The 23,463-nt window shown below is 48.1% G+C and overlaps 1 protein-coding gene across 2 annotated transcripts in view; it reads right to left on the reverse strand.

Annotated features, from left to right (window-relative positions):
• Positions 1-23,463, reverse strand: part of LOC134430874 (acid-sensing ion channel 2) — a 500,756-nt gene that overhangs the window by 26,303 nt on the left and 450,990 nt on the right. For both annotated transcript variants that reach the window (XM_063178759.1, XM_063178760.1), the window contains exon 2: positions 19,993-20,143. In XM_063178759.1, coding sequence (XP_063034829.1) covers positions 19,993-20,143 — 151 coding nt within the window. The remainder of the gene's footprint in view (positions 1-19,992; positions 20,144-23,463) is intronic.

Consider the following 23,463-nt stretch of genomic DNA (forward strand, 5'->3'; position numbering starts at 1 on the left):
GGCCCTGTGCAAACACATCCAATTCCCTCTGGGAATGAACAGCTGGAGCTGATCCTGGCACTGATTTATGGGGAAATGAGGATACAGCTGGAGCTGGGAGGTGCTTCTGGTGGAACTGTTATCAACAGCCCTGGAATTGCTATTCCTCACTTCTGAAATTGTTATCCCCCAGCTCTGGAACTGTTATCCTGTAGCCCTGGAATTGTGATCCTGTAGTTCTGGAATTGTTATCCCAAGTTACTGGAATTTTGATCCTGTAGTTCTGGAATTGTTATCTTCTGGAGTTGTTATCCCCAGCTCTGGAATTGTGATCATGTAGCTCTGGAACTGTTATCCCTAGCTCTGAAATTGTTATTCCTCAATTCTGGAACTGTTATCTCCAGCTCTGGAGTTGTTATCCCCAGCTCTGGAATTGTCATCCCTCAGCTCTGGAACTGCTATTCTCCATCTTTGGAATTGTTATCCTGAGTTCTGGAATTGGTATCCCCAGCTCTGAAATTGTCATCCCCAGGTCTGGAATTGTGATCCTGTAGCTCTGGAGTTGTGATTTGGTAGCTCTAGAATTGTAATTCTTCAGCTCTGGAATGGTTATCCCGAGTCCTGGAATTGTTATCCTCTGGAGTTGTTATCCCCAGCCCTGGAATTGTGGTCTTGTAGTTCTGGAATTGTCATCCCCAGCCAGCAGCTCCAGGGGGGATGTTCCTGCTTGGACAAAGCCAAAGCAGGTCCCACACGGCTCCATCTGAGAATTCCTCGCTTAATTCCTGCAAATCTCCTGCTCTGGACAGAGGGAACAGAGCTGGGAAAGGTTTCACTGTCCTAGGCCTCAGTCTCCCCTCCGTAAAACGGGAATGATATCTCAAGGAATTCCAAGGGCTCTTCCAATCCCCAGGTGCCCCCAAACCCCAGGAGGGGCCCAGGGGGAGCCCCAGGAACTGCATCTGGCAGGGGTCCCAGATGTGCATCCCTGGAAGGCACTCTGGGACCTGGAGCAGGGGCCTGACATGGCCCAGGAATGCTGTGGGATGCTGAGGTCATCCCGAGGTTTTCCAGCATCCTTTGCTTGGTATCACCATGGAAACAGTGAGCCAGGGCTCCCCCACCTTCCCAGGGATCTCCCAACCTTCCAGGGATCTCCAGCCTTTCAGGGATTCCCTCTTCCCAGGGATCTCCAACCTTCCCAGAGATCGCCAACCTTCTAGGGATTCCCTCTTCCAGGGCTCCCACAATTTCCAGGGATCCTCCATCTTCCAGGATCCCCCATTTTCCAGGGATCCCCTGCTTCCCAGGAACCTCCCCACCTCCTGTGTGACCCCTGGGAAGGGCAGGAATTCCCAGTGCTGTGAGGCTGCTCTGGGTGTGCTCCCTGTTCCCACCAACCCTGAGATTCCCCAAATCCTCCTGTAGGAATGTGCTGCCTGTTGATGGAGTGACCAAATTATTCTTTGTCTGCTTAAAAGGAAAAAAAGCCCAGAAGTTTCTCTCCTCAGTTTGTACAAAGACACCTCATAGGACCCTGGGGACTTCACCTCAGACCTGGGGCTGCCAATTGGACAGAGGCCAAAAGGTTCCACCCAAGTAATTAGCTAGAAAAAGAAGAGAACAAAGACAATAATTGCTTTTGTGGGTGTTTTGGTAGAAGCAAGGACCTCTTGCCCCTGGCTTGGTTTTTCTCTGTAAGAGCTTTGTTATTTTGCCTTTTATTAAAACCTTTTTTGTTTCCAACACTACCTCAGAAGCCATCCTGCTGATTTTATGCCATTTGGAGTGGCTGGGCTATCTCAGGTGTGAAAGATTCTCTGAGAGCTCATAAGACCTGAAGAGTAACATATTATTACACATTCCTCATTATTCTGGGAAGCAGGACTTGGATGTGTGTCCTCAGGTCACCCCCAGGCCCTGCTGGGCAGGGAATCCCTGAATGCTCCCTATGCTCCAAGGGAAGCTCCTGCACCTCCAACCCCTCCTTATCCATGCAGGACTCTTGACCAAACTCCCAACACTCACATTTTTCCCAAACAAAGATTTACACTGTCTTGGGTTGGAAATGCAAGGTGTGGCTGGGGTGTGTGTTCTGTTATCATCTGCCAGAGCTGGGGCAGTTATCTCTGTTCATTGGGCATTTTCTTGATCTCTCCCACAGCCAATCCTCCCTCCAGAAGATCTCTTCTGTTCATGGGTCATTAATTATTAATTATCTTCTACTCATGGCCAGTGAGTGTCCCTGCATGGCTGATCAAATTCCATCATCCCATGGGGAGATGCTCTGCCCAGGGGAGGAGCCAAGCATTCCTACCTGGATACAATCTGGGGTTTGGAACATTCCTACCTGGATCCAATCTGAGGTTTCAAACATTCCTACCTGGATGCAATCTGAGGTTTGGAACATTCCTACCTGGATACAATCTGAGATTTCAAGCATTCCTACCTGGATACAATCTGGGGTTTGGAACATTCCTACCTGGATACAATCTGAGGTTTGGAACATTCCTACCTGGATACAATCTGAGGTTTCAAACATTCCTACCTGGATACAATCTGAGGTTTGGAACATTCCTACCTGGATCCAATCTGAGGTTTGAAACATTCCTACCTGGATCCAATCTGAGATTTCAAACATTCCTATCTGGATCCAGTCTGAGCTTTGGGACACCCCAGCAGCCTTTGCCCACTGCATTCCCAGAGGAGCAGCTTTCTGCTGCCCTGCATGGCCAGAGGGAGCCCAGGCCCATCTCCAGCAGCCCTGGAGCTGCAGAGGAAAATTCTCCCCTTGTGCAGGATCCCTGCTGCAGCAGAGCCACAGCTGGCACTGCAGGAGGGCTGAGCCCCCATGGGATGGGGCTGTGCCACCACCCTGACACACAGTGTGCCAGCTCCTATTCTCACTCTGGCAGGGTTGTTGTGTATTACTGCATTGTAGGAATGTGTCCCCTGTTGACAGAGTGACAAAATTATCTTTTGTCCCCTAAAAAAGGAAAAAACCCCAGAAATCTCTCTCCTCAACTGGGTAAAAAGACACCTCATAGGACCTCAAACTTAAGCATAGCCAATTGGACAGGGGCCAAAAGGTCCCATCTAAGCAATTCACTAGAAAAAGAAGAGAACACAGGAATCAATTGCTTTTCTGGTGTGTTTTACCAGGAGCAAGAGCCTCTTGCACCTGGCTCGGTTTTTCTCTGTAAAGAGCTTTTTTATTTTGCCTTTTATTAAAACTTTTCTGTTTCCAACACTGCCACAGAAGCCATCCTGCTGATTTGATGCCTTCTGAGGTGGCTGCGCTATCTTGGGTGTGATACGGATCTCCAAGAGCTTATGAGACCTGGCTGGAGGAGACCCCTGTATCACTGCATTGTTTATTTTTAATTTCGTCCCTAATAAAGAATTTCTATTCCTGCTCCCATATCTCTGCCTGAGAGCCCCTTAATTTCAAATTTATAGCAATTAAAAGGGAGGGGGTTTCCATTTTCCATTTCAAGAGAGGCTCCTGCCTCCCTTGGCAGACACCTGGCCTTTCAAACCAAGGCATGTATATTAAAACAAAAAATCCAATTGCCATGGAAACATGGCTCCAAGGAAGCGGGAGCTGCAATCCCACCCTGGGAAAACGTGGAGTTGTGAAGGCACCAGTTTCACCAGTTTGGCTGCCCCGAGAGGGCTCTGATTTCCATGGAACTGGGGTTTCAGTTCCCTGGGAACGGGGAGGAGAAGCTGGAATCTGAGTGTTGATCCCCCCTGAGGCCACGCAGCTTTTCCAGGGAAAATCACTCACTCCAGATTTGTCCTGGGGGTGTTTTTGCTGTGGGCTGAGCTCTGGGAGCAATCAGGGACAAGAAATTTCCTGGTGGATAAAAGGGATCTGTCTGCCACATCCACCTGGGAAAAGGGGCTGCTCCCCTGGGATACAGCAGGAGTCAGTCCTGGGGGCTCTGTGGGGTCTGGGGAGCCCAGCCTGGCTGGATCCCAGGGAATAAATCCATCCTGGAGAAAAGGAGGCGCGGGAGAACTTCTGACTGCACAGCTTCCAGACAGGGTGAGGCAGCTGAGGGACTGGGATTTCTCCTGGGAAAAGGGACAGGATGAGAGGGAACAGCCCCAGGATGTGTCAGGGGAGACTCAGGCTGGGTTCAGGGAAAATTCCCTCATGGAAAGGGTGGTCAGGCCCTAGAAGGGGCTGCCCAGGGTGGTTTGGAGTCATCCCAGCTGCCACCACAGAATGTCACCTCTGCTGTCATTTCCCTTTGCTTTGGAGAGAGGGCACGGCAGGAATGGGAGAGAGGAGGGAAAATGGATTTGCCAGGAAAAGAGGGAGACAGAGGGAGTTTAGGATGGAGCAAAGGCTGGGAAAGAAGCAAAAGGGTATCTGCAGTCTGATCCCAAGGGATGAGGGCACGGAGCCAATGCTTCCTCTGGAATTCCAGCCTGGACGTGTCCCAGGCCAGGTTGGACAGGGCTTGGAGAACCTGGGACAGGGGGAGGTGTCCCTGCCCAGGGGATGCACTTTAAAGCCCCTCTCAACCTAAAGCATTCCACGGTTCTGGAATTCCTACAGCATCAACTGGGATAAATATCCAGGACAAACCCCAGCCCCCAACTGCCCTGGGCTGGGACTCAAAGCCTCCCTGCAGAAATTCCTGATTTGGGTTTATTTGGGTGCTTTCCACCCCATCCCTGGGTCACGGAGTGGGAAGGGGCAGGAACTGGGATCCAGAGCTCCTCCCCAGCCTGGAGAGGAGGCTTTTCCCTGCTCCCTCCTCTCCCAGCTCCCTCCCCTCCCGAGGAGCAGGAGGTGTTGTACAACCCCATGGAGCCGCTGTGCTATTTTTAGGGAACATATTGCATTTGCATCCCAAATCTGGGGCCAGATGGCTCCATGGATATTATTAAAAAGCTCCTTACATAATCCAGGAGCAGGAGAAAGCCTCAGGATTCCAGCCCAGGGCTGGGAAAGGTTTTGCTGGATGAGCAGGAGCCCGGAATTCAATATTCCAGCTCCTCACTCCTATTTAATCATTGAAAAGGGAATAAACTCTGGGAAGCTGCTCTCCTGGGGTCATCCCAGGGCAGGCAGGGATGCTCCTGCCAGGTGATGCTGCTTCCATGAGCAAGGAATACAAATCCCCTTCCCACCTCAGCATCCCTTGGGAATCACGTGTGGCAGGGAAAGGAGGAGGCAGGAGAGCCAGGAGATCCAGAGCTCCATGGATATTATTAAAAAGCTCCTTACATAATCCAGGAGCAGCAGAAAGCACCAGGACTCCAGCCCCAGGCTGGGAAAGGTTTTCCTGGATGAGCAGGAGCCAGGAATTCAATATTCCAGCTCCTTGCTCATGTTCTATTAATTAATTAAGTTATTAAGTTTAATTTTTAATCATTAAAAGGAGGGAACAAATGTCTGGGAAGATGCTCCCCTGGGGGTCATCCCAGGGCAGGCAGGGATGTACCTGGGATGCTGCTCCAGGAATAAAAATCCCTTCCCACCTCAGCATCCTTTGGGAATCAGGTGTGGCAGTGAAGTGTGACCACGGGAGGGACAAGAGTCAGAAGATCCAGAGCTCCATGGATTTTATTAAAAAGCTCCTTACATAATCCAGGAGCAGCAGAAATCACCAGGACTCCAGCCCCAGGCTGGGAAAGGTTTTGCTGGATGAGCAGGATCCAGGAATTCAATATTCAGCTCCTTGAATCCAATATTCAGCTCCTCAAATTCAATATTCAGCTCCTCAATTTTTAATCATGACAATGATGGAACAAGGGTCCCATAACCTGCTGTCCTGTGTGCGGCCACCCCAGGGCAGGCAGGGATGCTGCTTCTACAACTTCTCTGTGCTGGGGAAAGGATAAAACTCCCTTCCCACCTCAGCATCCCTTGGGAATCATGTGTGGCAATGAAGGGTGACCAGGAGAGGGACAAGAGCCAGAAGATCCAGAGCTCCATGGATTTTATTAAAAAGCTCCTTATATAATCCAGGAGCAGCAGAAAGCAACAGGATTCCAGCCCCAGGCTGGGAAAGGTTTTGTTGGATGAGCAGGAGCCAGGAATTCAATACTCAGATCCTTGCTCCTCCCTACTAAACTCAATTTTTAATCATGAACAGGAGGAAACAAGTGTCCTATAACCTGCTCTCCTGTGTGGGGCCATCCCAGGGCAGGCAGGGGATGCTACTTCCACAACTTCTCTGTGCTGGGGAAAGGGGGAAAGGACAAAATTCCCTTCCCACCTCAGCATCCCTTGGGAATCAGGAGTGGCAGTGAGGGAGCAGAGCCAGAATCCTGTAACACCTTGGGCAGCCTCAGGAGCTGCAGGCGGGAGCAGGGCTTGGGGAAGGAGAGAGATTCCCGGCAAGGAAGGAGGGAAGGATGCAGGGATGCTCCTGGCATCCAGAGCCGGGGGTGTCACCCATCTGCCAGTCTTGCTCAGCTGCTGCCCCCAGGGACTGGGATGATCCCAAATAAATCAAAATAAGGGAAAACAGCTCGAAAGGCACAGAAACAGATCCTGCTCATCCCCCACCCCCTCCAGGAGTGTCTCCTGGAACAGCCTGAAAAATTAAACAGGGAAAGGCTGCTGCTCGTTCTGGCTGCTGGAGGGAAGCAGAATTCCCAGGGATGAGGAGGGGTCCTGGCAGGGAGGCTGCCCCTTTGGGATGGATGGATGGATGGATGGATGGATGGATGGATGGATGGATGGATGGATGGATGGATGGATGGATGGATGGATGGATGGATGGATGGGATTGGGATGTTCAAGGGACCAGCAAGTTTTTGTTATGGATGAAAGGGAGATCACAGGATCATGGAATGGTTTGGGTTGGAAACGACCTTAAATCCCACCCAGTGCCCCCCCTGCCATGGCAGGGACACCTCCCACCATCCCAGGCTGCTCCAGCCCCAACGTCCAGCCTGGCCTTGGACACTGCCAGGGATCCAGGGGCAGCCCCAGCTGCTCTGGGCACCCTGTGCCAGGGCCTGCCCACCCTCCCAGGGAACAATTCCCAATTCCCAATCTCCCATCCATCCCTGCCCTCTGGCAGTGGGAGCCATTCCCTGGGTCCTGTCCCTCCATCCCTTGTCCCCAGTCCCTCTCCAGCTCTCCTGGAGCCCCTTCAGGCCCTGGCAGGGTCTCTGAGGTCTCCCTGGAGCTTCTCTCCAGGAAAGGATTTTCCCTCTCTGTATCCCTCGGCATTGCAGCACCTCCCTTCCTTTGTCCCTCAGTGTCCCCAGGTGTCCCCTCAGCCCTGTCCCCTCCTGCCACCCTCCCAATGGAGGATTTTATGGATAAATAAATGGAAATATGGAAAATTTGCCAGGCACAGGGCATTCCCAGCTCTGGGGCAGCAGGAGGGACAGGATTTCCCAACCAACCTGGGAAACCTCCAGGCAGCTCAGGCTGCTGGAACTGGGCTGGAGAGAGGGAAAATAAACCAAAATATCCATCAGTGCCAGGCTGATGGGAATTGGGGTAGGAAATGGTGGGGCTGGCACTGGAAGGTTTTCAAGGAATGGGGAGAAAAAGCAGGCGGTGAAATCCAGCAATAGATAAGAATGAGGCAGGGCTGAATCCAGATGGATTTCCCAAGGGAGACAAAAAGGGAATTCCTCATCTTGTGGCCACCTCAGAGCTGGCCATCAATCCCTGCCATCACCATGGTGATGATCCATCCACCCATCCCTCACTGAGATGGAAAATTCCTTTTTAAGGAGTTTTGGAGGGTGGGGTGGCTTCAATTTGGATTTCCTCCCATTCCTCTCCCAAATCCACCCTCCCTGGTGCTCACACCCCATGGTGGGCAGTGGAAATGCCACGCCAGCTCTGGTCACAGGGGGTGGGGATGGATGGGGACAGGGAAAGGAGCACCCAGAGGGACTGGGATGGGAAGAGGAGTAGGAAAGGAGGGATTTGGGAGGAGTCCAGCACAGCTTGGGTTGTGTCTGGCGAGGGGAAAGCTCCGGATCCTCTCTATAAATATTCCCAGGCAAACACCAGACGGGAGCAGAACATTCCACTGGCAGGAAAAACAGTGGGGAAAACAAAGGATGCAGACTGGAACAGGTTATCCCAGGATACCAACCCCAACCCCTCCATCTGGGGACGCTCCAGGCAGCCAGCCCCAGCTGAGGGTGCAAATAAAGAGGAGCTTGGAGATTTTCCCCTCAGAAGCAGCTCTGACATCCCTTGGGATGTGCACTGTGAGCTGCTCCAGCCTGGAATTCCAGAGAGTCTGCAGGACCTGCAGGATTGGGAGGAAAAGGTTGGAAAAATTATGGGGGAAGTGTTGGGGAAGATGGAACAGGAAAGCCTTATAAATAAGATTGTCTGGCAAAATATTTTGAGAATATAGAAAATATAAGCGAGATTGAAATGAAAGCAAGCTTTGAGATCCCTCAGTTACTGAACAACTGGAAAACAATGGTGTGGCCAGCTGAAGGTGATCCCCTTTTGATGGAACAACACCCTCTGCTTGCAGACAGGCCCAAGGGTCAGAGCAGACCTTACAGCTTGGCAGAAGGGCCCAAAGAGGAGTTTTTAGGGTTTAAAATGTAACACAGGATGGTAATGTAACGATTCTTATAGGCTGTATGGAAATGCTGTAGGATTTGTATGTTGTACTAGATTGGTTAGTGAGAATTAGAATATTCAACACAGAAGATGATTTATGGTATTGGAATGGGAACCTCACTCTCTTACCCTTTTGCTGTCTCACCCTCTCATCCTCTCTACCCCTCTCTCCTCTCAGCCTGCTCTGGGCTGTGTTTGGCAGCTCCCAGCAGGGCCCTGCACCCAGGCCCTTTGCAATAAACCCCAAGTTCCACAACCTGGCTGCAGAGATCTCTCATCTCCGTCCATCCTGACCGTCCTACCCCCCATAGTTCCAACAGGGAAGCCCTCAGGGAAACAATCTGGAGGCTGGAGGAGCAAACTGGGGGATCCCCACTGGGACCAGGCTGGGGCTGGCTCCAGACTTTGGGTTTGGGGAGATGTTGTATTTTGGCAGAACAGGGAAGATCCTTCCCTGGAAGGGACAATTCCAAGAGAGCTGAAGGTGCCCTGGTGGGTCAGAGGTGAGTAGAGCCCTAAGGTGTCACAGACATCTTTTATGGAAAATCCTTTCCTTAGGATTTTCCTCCTGAGAAGCTGGGAGGCCTCAGGAACAAAATGTAAGCAATGGTTATCTGCTGCTGTGGAATGCAACAGGTGCATCTGTGATTGGTCTCATGTGGTTGTTTCTAATTAATGGCCAATCACAGTCAGCTGGCTCGGACTCTCTGTCCCTGCCACAAGCCTTTGTTATCATTTCTTCCTATTCTATTCTTAGCTAGGCTTCAGATGGAATTCTTTCTTCTATTCTTATAGTGTAGTTTTAATGTAATACATATAATAAAATAATAAATCAGCCTTCTGAAACATGGAGCCAGATCCTCGTCTCTTTTCTCATCCTCAAACCCCTGTGAACACGGTCACACCAGGGAGGGCAGAGCTGGCTCAGAGCCATTTGCTCCAGGCATGGATTCCATGCAAGAGGAAACAGCCTCGGGCTGATATTGGAGAAATTCCAGTGGGGCAGTCCCTGACCTTGCAGGGATGTAAATCCAGGTGGATGTGGCACTTGGGGACAGGAGCCAGTGGTGGCCTTGGCAGTGCTGGGGGATGCTGGACTCATCTCAGAGGACTTTCCCAACCTGACCAATTCCATAACCCTGCATTCCAAGCCATCTTTCCTCACAAAACCAGGAATTCTCCCCCCCCCTGCCTGGCCCATTTTGGGATGGTTAACATCAAATCCCTCTCTCCTATCCCTCTCTGGACACCCCCATTTTCCTTCCCTCACCCTGAGCTTGCAGGGACAGAAAAGAGACTTTCCCACCCACAGAGCCCTTCCCTTCCTGCTGTCCCCACTCCAGAACTGTCCCCAGCTTGTCCCAGCTCAGTACTGTCCCCATCCCATCACAGGACTGTCCCCTCAACCCAGTCCCATCTCAGAACTGTCCCCAGTTCCATCTCTGGCCTGTCCCCAGCCCAGCCTCAGCCCAGGGCTGTCCCCAGCTCAGGACTGTCCCCAGTCTTGTCCCAGCCCAGGCCTGTCCCCATCCCATGTCAGGACTGTCCCCAGCCTGTCCCAGGCCCGTCCCCATCCTGCTGGGCCAGGACAGGAGGGAGGTTGGGCAATGTGGCCTGAGGGGGACACAGGGAGGGGCCCAGCTCAGCACAGGCCACCCGTGGCTCCTGTCACTGTCCCCAGGGTGCCAGGCCACCCGTGGCTCCTGTCACTGTCCCCAGGGTGCCAGGCCAGCTCTGGCTCCTGTCACTGTCCCCAGGGTGCCAGGCCAGCTGTGGCTCCTGTCACTGTCCCCAGGGTGCCAGGCCACCCGTGGCTCCTGTCACTGTCCCCAGGGTGCCAGGCCACCCGTGGCTCCTGTCACTGTCCCCAGGGTGCCAGGCCAGCTGTGGCTCCTGTCACTGTCCCCAGGGTGCCAGGCCAGCTGTGCCCACAGCCCCGGGGAGGCCCCAAGGCCACCAAGGCCCCTCTGAGGGGCTGTCCCCAGCTGTTCCCTCTCTCCATGGTGGGACACCAGGAAAAGCCTGAATCCCTGGATTTGGTGCCTTTCCCACACCAGACCCACCCCTGCCCCTGCCTTGTCCCTCTCTGTCCCCAGCTGGGTCCCCCCAACCCCATTGTCTCCCCTCCATCCTCCCCAAGCCCTGCCCAGCTCTGCCCCCTCCAGGGAGCCCAGCCGGAGCCCTCGGCCAGCTCAGATCTGCCCTCAGAGCAGAGAATTTCATATTCCAGAGCTGCTGATTCATCCCTCCAGAGCAGATTCTTTCCTCCTCCACAGCAGACTAATTATTCCTTTAGTGCAAATTATTTCATATTCCAGAGCAGATTATTTGTTCCTTCAGAGCAGATTCTTTCCTCCTCCAGAGCAGATTATTTATTCCTTCAGAGAAAATTATTTCATATTCCAGAGCAGATTATTTATCCCTTCAGAACAGATTATTTAATATTCCAGAGCAGATTATTTGTTCCTGCAGAGCATATTATTTCATATTCCAGAGCAGACTATCTATTCCTTCAGAGTAGATCCTTTATTCCTTTGGAGCTGTTTATTTGCTCCTACAAAGCTCATTTTTTTTACTCCTTCAAAGCAAATTATTTACTCCTCCAGAGCAGATTATTTATTCCTTCAGAGTAGATTCTTTCATATTCCAGAGCAGATTATTTATTCCTTCAGAGCAGATTATTTACTATTCCACAGCAGATTATTTATTCCTGTAGAGAAAATTATTTCATATTCCAGAGGAGATTTGTTCCTTCAGAGCAGATTATTGAATATTCCAGAGCAGATTATTTATTCCTTCAGGGCAAATTATTTCATATTCCAGAGCTGGTGATTTGTCCCTCCAGAGCAGATTCTTTCCTCCTTCACAGCAGATTATTTATTCCTTCAGAGCAAATTATTTAATATTCCAGAGCTGATTATTTCTTCCTTCAGAGCAGATGATTTAATATTGCAGAGCAGACTATTGAATGTTCCAGAGCAGATTATTTATTCCTTCAGAGAAGATAATTTAATATTCCAGAGCAGACTATTTATTCTTTCAGAGCAGATTATTTGTTCCTTCAGAGCAGATTTTTGAATATTCCAGAGCAGACTATCTATTCCTTCAGGGCAGATCCTTTATGCCTTTGGAGCTGTTTATTTGCTCCTCCAAACCTTTTTTTTTACTCCTTCAAAGCAAATTATTTACTCCTCCAGATCAGATTATTTAATATTTCAGACCAGATTATTTAATATTTCAGACCAGATTATTTTTTCCTCCAGACCAAATCTTTTTCGCCCTTTAGAGCAAATTTTTTGCTCTTCCAGCATATTTTATTTAGTATCCCAGAGCAGATTATTTATTGCTTCAGAGAAAATGATTTACTCCTTCAGAGCAGATGCTTTATCCTTCCAGAGCAGTGTGTTTGTCCTTCAGAGCAGATTCTTTGCTCTTTCCAAGCTGTTTATTTATTCCTCCAGAGCAGATTGTTTAATATTCCAGAACAGATTCTTTGCTCCTCCAGGGCAAATTATTTGTTCCTCCAGAGCAGATTCTTGGCTCCTCCTGAGGTGATTATTTAATATTCCAGAGCAGAGTCTTTGTCCTTTCAGAGCAGGGATTTTTTTCCCTTTCAGAGCAGATTATTCTGCTCCTCCAGAACAGATTGTTTCATATTCCAGATCAGATTATTCTGCTCCTCCAGAACAGATTATTTCATATTCCAGATCAGATTATTCTGCTCCTCCAGAACAGATTGTTTCATATTCCAGATCAGATTATTCTGCTCCTCCAGAACAGATTGTTTCATATTCCAGATCAGATTATTCTGCTCCTCCAGAGCTGCCCCAAGCAATGCCGGTTTAAGAGAGCACTGCCAGCTCCTGCTGCTGCTCAGCACAAGGAAAAATCTTCTAGAGCCTCTCCAGCAGGGAAAACCCATTCCCAGCAGGGAAAACCCATCCCCAGGAATGGAAAAACCTTTCCCAGGAGGAAAAATCCAATCCCAATGAAAAACTCATTCCCAGCAGAGAAAACGCATTCCCAAGAGGGAAAACTCATTCTCAGCAGAGAAAAACCCATTCCAGGAGTGACAAACCCATTCCCAGCAGAGAAAACCCGTTCCCAGGAAGGAAAATCCATTCCCAGCAGAGAAAGCCATTCCTAGCAGGAAAAACCCATTCACTAAAAGGAAAACCCTTCCCAGGAGTGGAAAATACATTCCCAAAAAGGAAAATCCATTCCCAGGAGGGAAAATCCCATTCCAGGCAGGGAAAGCCCTTTCCCAGGAATGAAAAACCCATTCCCAGGAAAGGAAAACCCATTCCCAGCAGGGAAAACCCTTCCCAGGAGAGAAAACCCATTCCCTAAAAGGAAAACCCCTCACAGGAGTGGAAAATCCATTTCCAGCAGGGAAAACCCATTCCAGGCAGGGAAACTCCATTCCCAGGAGGGAAAAACCCATTCCAAGCAAAGGAAAACACATTCCCAGAAGGGAAACCCATTCCCAATAGGGAAAATCCATTCCCAATAGGGAAAATCCATTCCCTAAAAGGAAAACCCCTCGCAGGAGTGGAAAATCCATTTCCAGCAGGGAAAACCCATTCTCAGGAGGGAAAGACCCATTTCCAAAAAGGAAAACCCCTTCCAGGAGTGACAAACCCATTCCCAGCAGGGAAAATCCATTCCCAAGATGGAAAACCCATTTCCAGGAGAGAAAACCCATTCCCAGCAGGGAAACCCATTCCTAGGAGAGAAAAGCCATTCCCAAGATGGAAAACCCATTCCCAGGAGTGGAAAACCCACTCCCAGGAGAGATAACCCATTTCCATCAGGGAAAAAATGCATTCCCAAGAGTGGAAAACTCATTCCCAAGAGAGAAAACCCATTTCCAGGAGGGAAAAACCCTTCCAGGCAGGGAAACCCCTTTTCCCAGGAATGAAAAACCCATTCCCAGGAAAGGAATACCTATTTTCAGGAGGGAAAAACCATTCCCAGGAGTGGAAACCCTATCCCACATCTCCTCAGCACCAGGAATTCAGGAATTGCCCTCGGGAAGCACCTGGGAGGTCTCAAGCACCAACTGGACAAAATGGGAGCAAAAGATTATCCCTGAGCTGAAGGGATTAATCCAATTAAATTTAATGAGCCTTTGGAAGAGACTTTAATCTCTAAAGCTTCTTCCAGCCCTGAGGTCTCCTGGGGGCTCCCTGAGATGGATTAATATGCTCCAAGTTTTCTCCAGGAAGGAAACTGAGCCCCCCAGGGAAGGGCTGGGATCAGAGAATGGCCTGGATGGTTCCCAAGGGAAACCAGAGCACCTCCAAACCTCACCTGGGGCTCTGAGACCTCATTCCCAGGACTTGGAAAAAGCAGGAATAAAAATCCCAAAGTTTGCAAACACCTTTAGAGCTCCTGGGGCAGGAAACAGCCCCAGATTTTGTCACCTTGCTGGCACCACCCCAAAATCCATGGTTTTTCCCATGTTTTCACTATGTTTTCCCCATATTTTCCCATGTTTCCCCATGTCTTCCCAATGTTTTCCCATATTTTCCCTCATTTTCCATGTTTTTCCCATATTTCCCCCACATTTTCCCATATTTTCCCATGTTTCTCCCATGTTTTCCCTTATTTTCCCATGTTTCCCCATATTTTCCCCATTTTCCTATATTTTCCCACGTTTCTCCCATGTTTCCCCATGTTTTCCCACGTTTTCCCACATTTTCCCATGTTTTCCACATTTTCCTGCTATTTTGAGGGTTCCTAATTCAGCTGTGGGCATTTGAGAACAACAAAGCTCCAAGGAAAGCTGGAAATGCAGATTTCATTTTAATGCTTCATCCCTTGATTTTCAGGGCCTTATCTCAGCTCTCCCAGATTTCCAAAGCCAGAGGGTTTGGATTCCTTCAGGTTTGCATTTCCTTGAATTTGGGGCTTTTTTCTCTTTTTCTCTTTCTTTTTTTGAAGGAGGCTTTTGAAGCATCCACAGCCCTGGAAGGATTTTCCTGTGTTTGATTTGTGGTCACAGCCTTTGGCTGAACAAAATTCTGGGACAATTCCAGAGAGCAGAAATTCCAGGGAAACTTCCAGGGCCTGAAGGGGCTCCAGGAGAGCTGGAGAGGGACTGGGGACAAGGGATGGAGGGACAGGACCCAGGGAATGGCTCCCACTGCCAGAGGGAAGGGCTGGATGGAAGATTGGGAATTGTTCCCTGGCAGGGTGGGGAGGGATGGAATTCCCAGAGAAGTTGTTTTGGAAAAATCCATCCCAGCTGGGGCTGTACAGGGACAATCCTGATTCCTGGAGAGGCTGGGCATTCCCAGGCAGCAAAAACTGGGAAAATCCCCCAAACCCAGGGGCTCAGTGTTGTTCATCCTCCTGAAAATGGGAATAAAAGGGGCCTGGGGCAGGAATGACCCAGAGGGGATCGGGCCAGGAGAAGCCGTTAGTTTTTATGGAATAGGAAAATCTGCTCTGGGATCAGCCCACCCAAGGCAAGGGGACCTTTAGAGGCTGCTTGGGGTCACCTAAAGTGTCCTGGCCCTTCTCCTGAGGAGAGCCAGAATTTCCTGAGTTACCCAGGATTCCCTGAGTTAGCCAGAATTGCTGAATGAGCCAGAATTCCCTGAGTTAACCAGAATTCCCTGAATTAACAAGGATTCTTGAATTAATTAGCCAGGATTTCCTGAATTAACCAGAATTCCCTGAATTAACCAGAATTCCTGAATTATTTAGCCAGAATTCCTGAATCAGCCAGAATTCCCATAATTAGCCAGAATTCCCTGAATTAGCCAGGATTCCTGAATTAGCTAAGATTCTTGAATTAGCTAGAATTCCTGAATTAGCCAAGATTTCTGAATAAGCCAGAATTCCTGAATTAACCAGAATTCCTGAATTAGCCAAGATTCCTGAATAAGCCAGAATTCCTGAATTAACCAGAATTCCTAGAATTAGCCAGAATTCCCTGAATTAGCCAGGATACCTGATCCTCCCTTCAGGAGATCTCTTCTGTCCATGGCCAGTGAGTGTCCCTGCACGGCTGATCAAATTCCATCATCCCATGGGGAGATGCTCTGCCCAGGGGAGGAGCCAAGCATTCCTACCTGGATACAATCTGAGGTTTGGGACACCACAGCAACTTTCTTCTCCACTGGATCTTCAGAGGAAGACTCCACCCTTTCTACAGGATTCCTGCTCCAGCAGAACCACCCCTGACACTGCAGGAGGGATGATCCACAATTCCAATGGCACTGCTGCCAACACCCTGACCCACAGGGTGTCAGGTTGGGTTCTATCAGTGTTGGTTTGTGTCCCCTGTTCACAGAGTGACCAAATTATTCTCTGTCTGCTTAAAAAGGAAAAAAGCTCAGAAGTTTCTCTCCTCAATTAGGTAAAAAGACACCTCATAGGACCTGGGGGACTTCACCTGAAACTTAAGGATAACCAATTGGACAGAAGCCAAAAGGTCCCACCTAAGCAATTCACTAGAAAAAGAGGAGAACAAAGGAACCAATTGCTTTTCTGGAGTGTTTTACCATGAACAAGAACTCCTTGAACCTGGATTGGTTTTTCTCTGTAAAGAGCTTTGTTATTTTACCTTTTATTAAAACCTTTTTGTTTCCAACACTGCCACAGAAGCCATCCTGCTGATTTGATGCCATCTGAGGTGGCTGAGCTATCTCGGGTGTGATACACATCTCCAAGAGCTCAAAGGACCTGCCTGGAGGAGACCTCTGTATCACTGCATTGTTTATTTTGTTTTTATTTTCCTCCCTAATAAAGAACTTTTATTCCTGCTCCCACATCTTTGCTGGAGAGCCCCTTTATTTCAAATTTATAAGAATTTGGAGGGAGGGGGTTTACATTTTCCATTTCCAGGGAGGCTCCTGCCTTCCTCAGCAGACACCTGGCTGTGCAAACCAGACACTCACAGCCTCTGAGACTGATGTTTATCTGAGCAATAAATCCTTTCTAGCCCAAAAGCAGTCCCATCCTTTCATTAAAAAGTGTGACAATAATACAGCCTGGCCTTGGGCACTGCCAGGGTTCCACAATTCCCTGTGCCACCCTCCCAGTGACAGAGAGCTCAGGGGAAGGGAAAACCCAACTCCTCCCATCCCATGGATCTCCCTCTGCCCACACCCCTTTGTCCCTGAAGACCAGGGACTGTTGGATAATACTTTTATTTTGATTTAGAGATGGGGTAACTGAGAGATGTTTAAAAAATTTTTATTCTTAGTTTTATTCTATGTTATTTATTTTAATTCTATTTTTATTTTAATAAAACAATTTTTTATTCAATTTTAGTCTCATGAGAACAGTGAGATAATATAGATGTTTTAATTTACGCTATTATAAATGGAAGTTGATTATTTCTTAATTATAATATACTATATGTATAATATAATATAATATAATATAATATAATATAATATAATATAATATAATATAATATAATATAATATAATATAATATAATATAATATAATATAATATAATATAATATAATATAATATAATATAATATAATATAATATGGTATATTTTAGTATATATAATATATATAGTATCTATAATATACTATATGTACTATACTATAGCATAATATAATATCCTATATGTATTTTTTTGTTTGTTTTGTTATATTATATTGTAGATATTTTAATAATCTAAAATTACTTTCTATGGGTCTTATTATAATGTATCTTTCATAGTTCTATTTCTTTAAAATATTTAGTCTTATTTGTAAGGCTATTTTTTGAAACTTTTTTTTGTTTTGTTTTTATCTTAGTAATATTTGTTTTATTTTATGGCATTTTTAAGTTAGTATTTCTTATTTCAAAGCTTGCATACGGATGCACACTGTGTGGGCCTTCTGTCAGTCCTGAGAACTTTCTAGAAATCCATTTCCCACCCTGTGTCTCCCTCCAGGGCTGGAATTCCCTTGGAGCTCCTTCCCTTGCAGAGCCCAGCCCGGAGGCAACACCGAGGGGATTGAATTCCAAGCACACTGAAATTATTATGCAAATATTTGGAAATAATCAACTCCCTCCCTCACCAGCGGAGCTGAGTGAGGCATTGCCATGGCAACAGCCACTCTCAACCAGCAGAACTCCCATTTGGGATTCTGAGGGTGTCCAGGGAGCCCCGGAGCATCCAGGACAGGCTGGATGGGAGAGGAGAAGGCTCCCGAGGAAAGGCCAAGATCCAAGTTTGGCAAAGATCAGAGTTCTCAGCTCTGAGGGCAAGCAGCTCTACCTGAGAACATGGCCAAGGCTCCTGGGAATGAGCCCAGGAGCTTCTCCTTCATCCCTTCAGTAAATCAGAGCCCTGTTCATGGAGTTTTTCCTTGAATTCTGTAAAATTCCAGGTTTAAAGAGACTTCAGTAACTCCCAATGCAATCTAAGCCCAGAAGGTCAGAGTCAGGTCCAGAGACAGGAGAATCCAAAATCAACCCAGAGACAGGAGAATCCAAAATCAACCCAAGGACATGAGAATCCAAAATGAACCCAGGTCCAGGGATATGAGAATCCAAAATCAACCCAGGGAGAGGGGAATCCAACACAGCTCATGTCCAGGAGAATCCAGAATCAACCCAGGGACATGAGAATCCAAAACCAACCCTGTGGCACCCTCCCAGTGACAGCAGACAGGAGCTCAGTGGGAAGGGAAACCCTCTGAATTGTAATAAATTGGAAATTAAGGTTCAGGAGAATCCAAAATCAACCCAGGGACAGGGATATGAGAATCAAAAATCAACCCAGAGACAGGAGAATCAAAAATCAACCCAGGGACAGGAGAATCAAAAATCAACCCAGGGACAGGAGAATCCAACATAACCCAGGGACAGGAGGCTCCAATACCAGCTCAGATCCTGGGACATGAGAATCCAGCTCTAAACCAGGTCCAGGCACATGAGACTTCCTCCTTGAGCCTCTGATCTTGAGCTGTTGTGCCTGGGTGGCCCTGGTGGCACTGTCCCCATCCTGTCCCCCACGCTCCTGCCCATCATTTCTGCAGCAGCACTGAAGGATCCATGATCCATGAAAGGATCCAGGATCCATTAAAGGATTCATGATCCATTGAAGGATCCATGTTAGGATCCATGATCCATGAAAGGATCCATGATGCATGAAAGGATCCACGATCCATTAAAGGATTCATGATCCATTGAAGGATCCATGTTCCATGAAAGGATCCACGATCCATGAAAGGATCCATGATCCATGAAAGGATCCACGATCCATTAAAGGATTCATGATCCATTGAAGGATCCATGTTAGGATCCATGATCCATGAAAGGATCCATGATCCATGAAAGGATCCACGATCCATTAAAGGATTCATGATCCATTGAAGGATCCATGTTCCATGAAAGGATCCACGATCCATTAAAGGATTCATGATCCATTGAAGGATCCATGTTAGGATCCATGATCCATGAAAGGATCCATGATCCATTAAAGGATCCACGATCCATTAAAGGATTCATGATCCATTGAAGGATCCATGTTCCATGAAAGAATCCATGATCCATTAAAGGATTCATGATCCACTGAAGGAACCAGTGCTCCCCACAACTCCACATCCACTCCAGGAGCTGTATCCCATCCACAGGCCCTGGGGACATTCCACAGCCCAGCTCTCCTGGTCAGCACCTCCTGCTCCAGGATGAGAGGGTTCCAGCTCCTCCAGAGATGCTCAGCCCAGCCCAGGTTCATTCCTGCTCAGATTCCATCCACCCCAAATGCTCCAAAGCCAAGGAGCCCAGTCCTTGCTCCACCCACACAGCACCAACCCAGCAAACACAACTCAGGGCAGCAAATATTCCCAAATTCCAAAGAGAAGGAAAACCCAGAGGGTCCACCTTGAACACAGCCTCCCAAAAATGCCTTTCCAGGGGAGAGGGATGTGCTGGAGCCCCTGAAGGTGTCCCCACACTCCTGTCACCCACAATGCCACCCTTGCCCAGGACAGGAAGTGCCATTCCTGCCTGGCATCCCAAACCTTGGGGCTGGGACACCCAAGCCCAGCACTCCCCAAAATGCTGCTCCCAAGGGGCCACCACAAACCCCGGGGAGAAAAGTGACACATCCTGGAGTGAGCAGGATCCTGCTCCCAGAGCTGGTTTGGGGATGGGATGGGATCCATGGGATGGGATGGGATGGGATGGGATGGGATCCATGGGATGGGATGGGATGGGATGGGATGGGATCCATGGGATGGGATCCATGGGATGGGATGGGATGGGATGGGATGGGATGGGATGGGATGGGATGGGATGGGATGGGATGGGATGGGATGGGATGGGATGGGATGGGATGGGATGGGATTGGGATAGGGATGAGATCCATGGGATGGGATGGGGATAGGGATGGGACCAATGGGATGGGATAGGATGGGGTGGGATGGGATGGTTTTTCCAAGGAAATCAACCAAGGAAGAGGAAGCTCTTACCTGTTTCTCCCCAGATGGGCAGATACTCGTCCTGCTGGATGTCCAGCATGATTTCCAGGCCGTTCCCTGTCCCCCCCTTCACCGTGGTGAGGAGAGGCCGCCCCTCCTCTCCTGAGTTAAACATGTAGCATTTCCCATATTTTGTAAACACCTGTGGGAAAAAAAAGAGACGAATTAGGGAATATTTCCCACAGAATTAACCCCCATTCCCAACTGGCAGAGGGAAACAGCCAGAAGCTGCATGTCAGGGAGAAATATCCACATAAATATCCTCATAAATATGCACATAAATATCCATAGAAATATCCTCAGAAATAGCCTCACAAATATCCCCAGAAATCCATCCAGGTTTAATCATTTGTTTAATCATTGTGGTTTCCTTATGGAAAGTAAAAGAGGGAAGGGAGGGAGGAAAAGCTGTTTGGAGGGAAAGCTCAAAAGCTCCTGGAGTCATTCCAGTCAGTCCAAACTCTGACAAACACACTCTGGCCTTAAGCTCCTGCTAAAAATTCACACAATTCCCTGGTTTTGGGTGGAGTCTCAGCCCATTTAGGCCATGGCAATGCTCTCCTGGCATTAAAAGTCCGATATCCCTTCATTCCTCTCTCTGCCACTGCTGGGAATATAGGAAGAGTCAAAAACACTTGGGGAAACAAGGAAAGATTTCCTCCATTACTTTGCTCTTCTTCACTCTTATTTGGGGAAGATTCCTGATAGAACCTCCTGGCAAAGCCCAGGTGGAACTTCCATCACCAGCACTGCAGAGCAGGGGGGACATCAGTGCAGGGTGGACATGGGGCTCCAGGAGGGATGTGTGGAATATGGGTTTTCCAGAGGGAAAACAGGAATTTTCTAGTGTTCTGGAAACCTACTGGAGAACACAGGTTTTCCAGAGGGAAAACGGGGGTTTTCCAGTGGGAGAAAACAGTTTTTCCAGTGGGAGAACATGGGTTTTCCAGTGTTCTGGAAACCCATTGGAGAACACAGGTTTTCCAGTGGGAGAACACAGGTTTTCCAGTGGCAAAACATGAGTTTTTCAGAAGGAGAACACAGTTTTTCCAGTGGAAGAACATGGATTTTCCAGTGGAAGAATATGGGTTTTCCAGTGGGAGAACATGAGTTTTCCAGGAGGATGGACACAGGGTTCCAGGTGCAGGACATGTGGGTTTCCAAGAGAGGGAACACAGCTTTTTCAGGGATCACACATGTTTCCAAGGGGAGCAAACACAGATTTCCATGTGGGATGGACACAGGATTCCAGGGGGGATGGACACATTTCCAAGTGGGGTGGACATGTGAAGAACACAGGTTACCCAACAGATTTCCCAATGGAGTAAAACAGAATTCCCAGTGGGATAACACAGATTTCCCAATGGGATAAAGCAGAATTCCCAGTGGGATAACACAGAATTCCCAGTGGGATAAACCACAGATTTCCCAGTGGGATAACACACAGGTTTCCAGTGGGAAAAAATGCAGATTTCCAGGTGGGATAACACAGAATTCCCAGTGGGGTAACACAGATTTCTCAGTGGGATAAAACACAGATTTCCCAGTGGGGTAAAACACAGATTTCCCAGCAGGATATAACACAGAATTCCCAGTGGGAACTCAAAGCTCCTGGTGGCAGCAGAGATGTCACCTTTGCTGCAGGCGCCACTCAGGGCCCGGGCTCAGCTCAGGATCCCCCTAGAATGGGAAAACTCCCAGAAATCCCAGATTTAACCCAAACCAATCCCCCCACCTTGCACTGACAGCCTGGGGACATCCAGAACTGTTCCTGGGATAAAGGCTCCAGAAAGCTCAGTAAGAACCAGTTAAACCAGTAACTACCAGTTAAACCAGTAATGACCATTTAAACCAGTAACGACCAGTTAAACCAATAACAATCATTTAAACCAGTAATGACCAGTTAAACCAGTAACAACCATTTAAACCAATAACAATCATTTAAACCAGTAATGACCAGTTAAACCAATAACAACTATTTAAACCAGTAACGACCAGTTAAACCAGTAATGACCAGTTAAACCAATAACAACCAGTTAAACCAATAACAACCAGTTACACCAATAACAACCATTTAAACCAGTAACAACCAGTTAAACCCATAACAACCATTTAAAACTGTAACAACCATTTAAACCAGTAACAACTGGTGAAGCCCAGTAACAACCAGTTTGGGAACCAGTAAGAACCAGTAAAGCCCAGCACAGAGCACTTGGAGCCTGGGAGCCAGAGCAGAGCTGCTCCAGTCCCTCCAGAATCTCTCCCACATTTGCTGAGCTCATTTGACCCCACGATGAGTCAGAAACCCAAACAGAAGCCGGAGCCAGCAGAGATTTATTCCCTCAAATATTGACATATCCTGAATAATCCAAGTGCCAGGGAAGCAGGTGGGATGGGAGAGAAAGGGAATAATATTTGAATTCAAATGGGAAGTGTTTGTGAGGGGAAAAAACAATACATCCTTTAAAAAGGATTTGATAGCCAAATAAAAATAATCCCGTTTGAATACTTGCCTGACTGATTAAACAGCTCAGGCTGGAAAGAGAAGCTCAGCCTCTGGAAGCAGCCCCATGGATGGGTTTTCCCAGATAGGCTCTGAAGGCAGAAGTCAAAAATTCCTAATGAGGGGAGTTTAAAACCCAGCAAGGAGAAAAAGCTGCAGTGGAGAAAATCAAGGGGGAAAGAACAAGGCTGGAATGGGAACAACAGCCCAGGGATTGATTTTGGAGTCTGCAGGCAAATAAATCCAGGCAACTTGATGGGGTGGTTTTATATGACTGTAAAAATTCCCTGTAAAAGCTCCTGTTAGGATGTGTTTATCCAAGGAAAAGATGGAACCTGACAGGGGCAGCAGGGCTGGAATCACAATCCCAGGGAAAGAGACCTCATGGGAACTGGGAAAGGACAACCATGGAACCTCTCGACCACAGGGATTTTGTCGTTCCCAGAGACACAAAACATTATTCCTAATGGCATTTAAAGGTATTTCCAAGTTCAAAAACCCACGTGCATTCATTCCAACTCCGAGTAAACAGGATTATGGTGTTCCAGGATCAATGAAATCATGGAATGTTTTGGGTTTGGACCCTAAGGATCACCCAGTGCTATGGGCAGGGACCCCTCCCACTGTCCCAGGGTGCTCCAGCCTGCCCTTGGGCACTGCCAGGGATCCAGGGGCAGCCCCAACTGCTCTGGGAATTCCATTCCATTCCATTCCATTCCATTCCATTCCATTCCATTCCATTCCCTCCCCTCTTGTATTTGTGGGACCCCTGACCAAGGGAGGAATGATGCACCTGATTCCATGTTCTCAGAAGGCTAATTTATAATTTTATGAGCTATATTATATTAAAGAATATTATACTAAACTATACTAAAGAATACAGAAAGGATACTCACAGAAGGCTAAAAAGATAATAATGAAAACTCGTGACTCTTTCCAGAGTCTGACACAGCTTGGCC

This window comes from Melospiza melodia, chromosome 30, assembly GCF_035770615.1.
Source record: "Melospiza melodia melodia isolate bMelMel2 chromosome 30, bMelMel2.pri, whole genome shotgun sequence".
In the NCBI taxonomy this organism is placed as follows: domain Eukaryota; kingdom Metazoa; phylum Chordata; class Aves; order Passeriformes; family Passerellidae; genus Melospiza; species Melospiza melodia.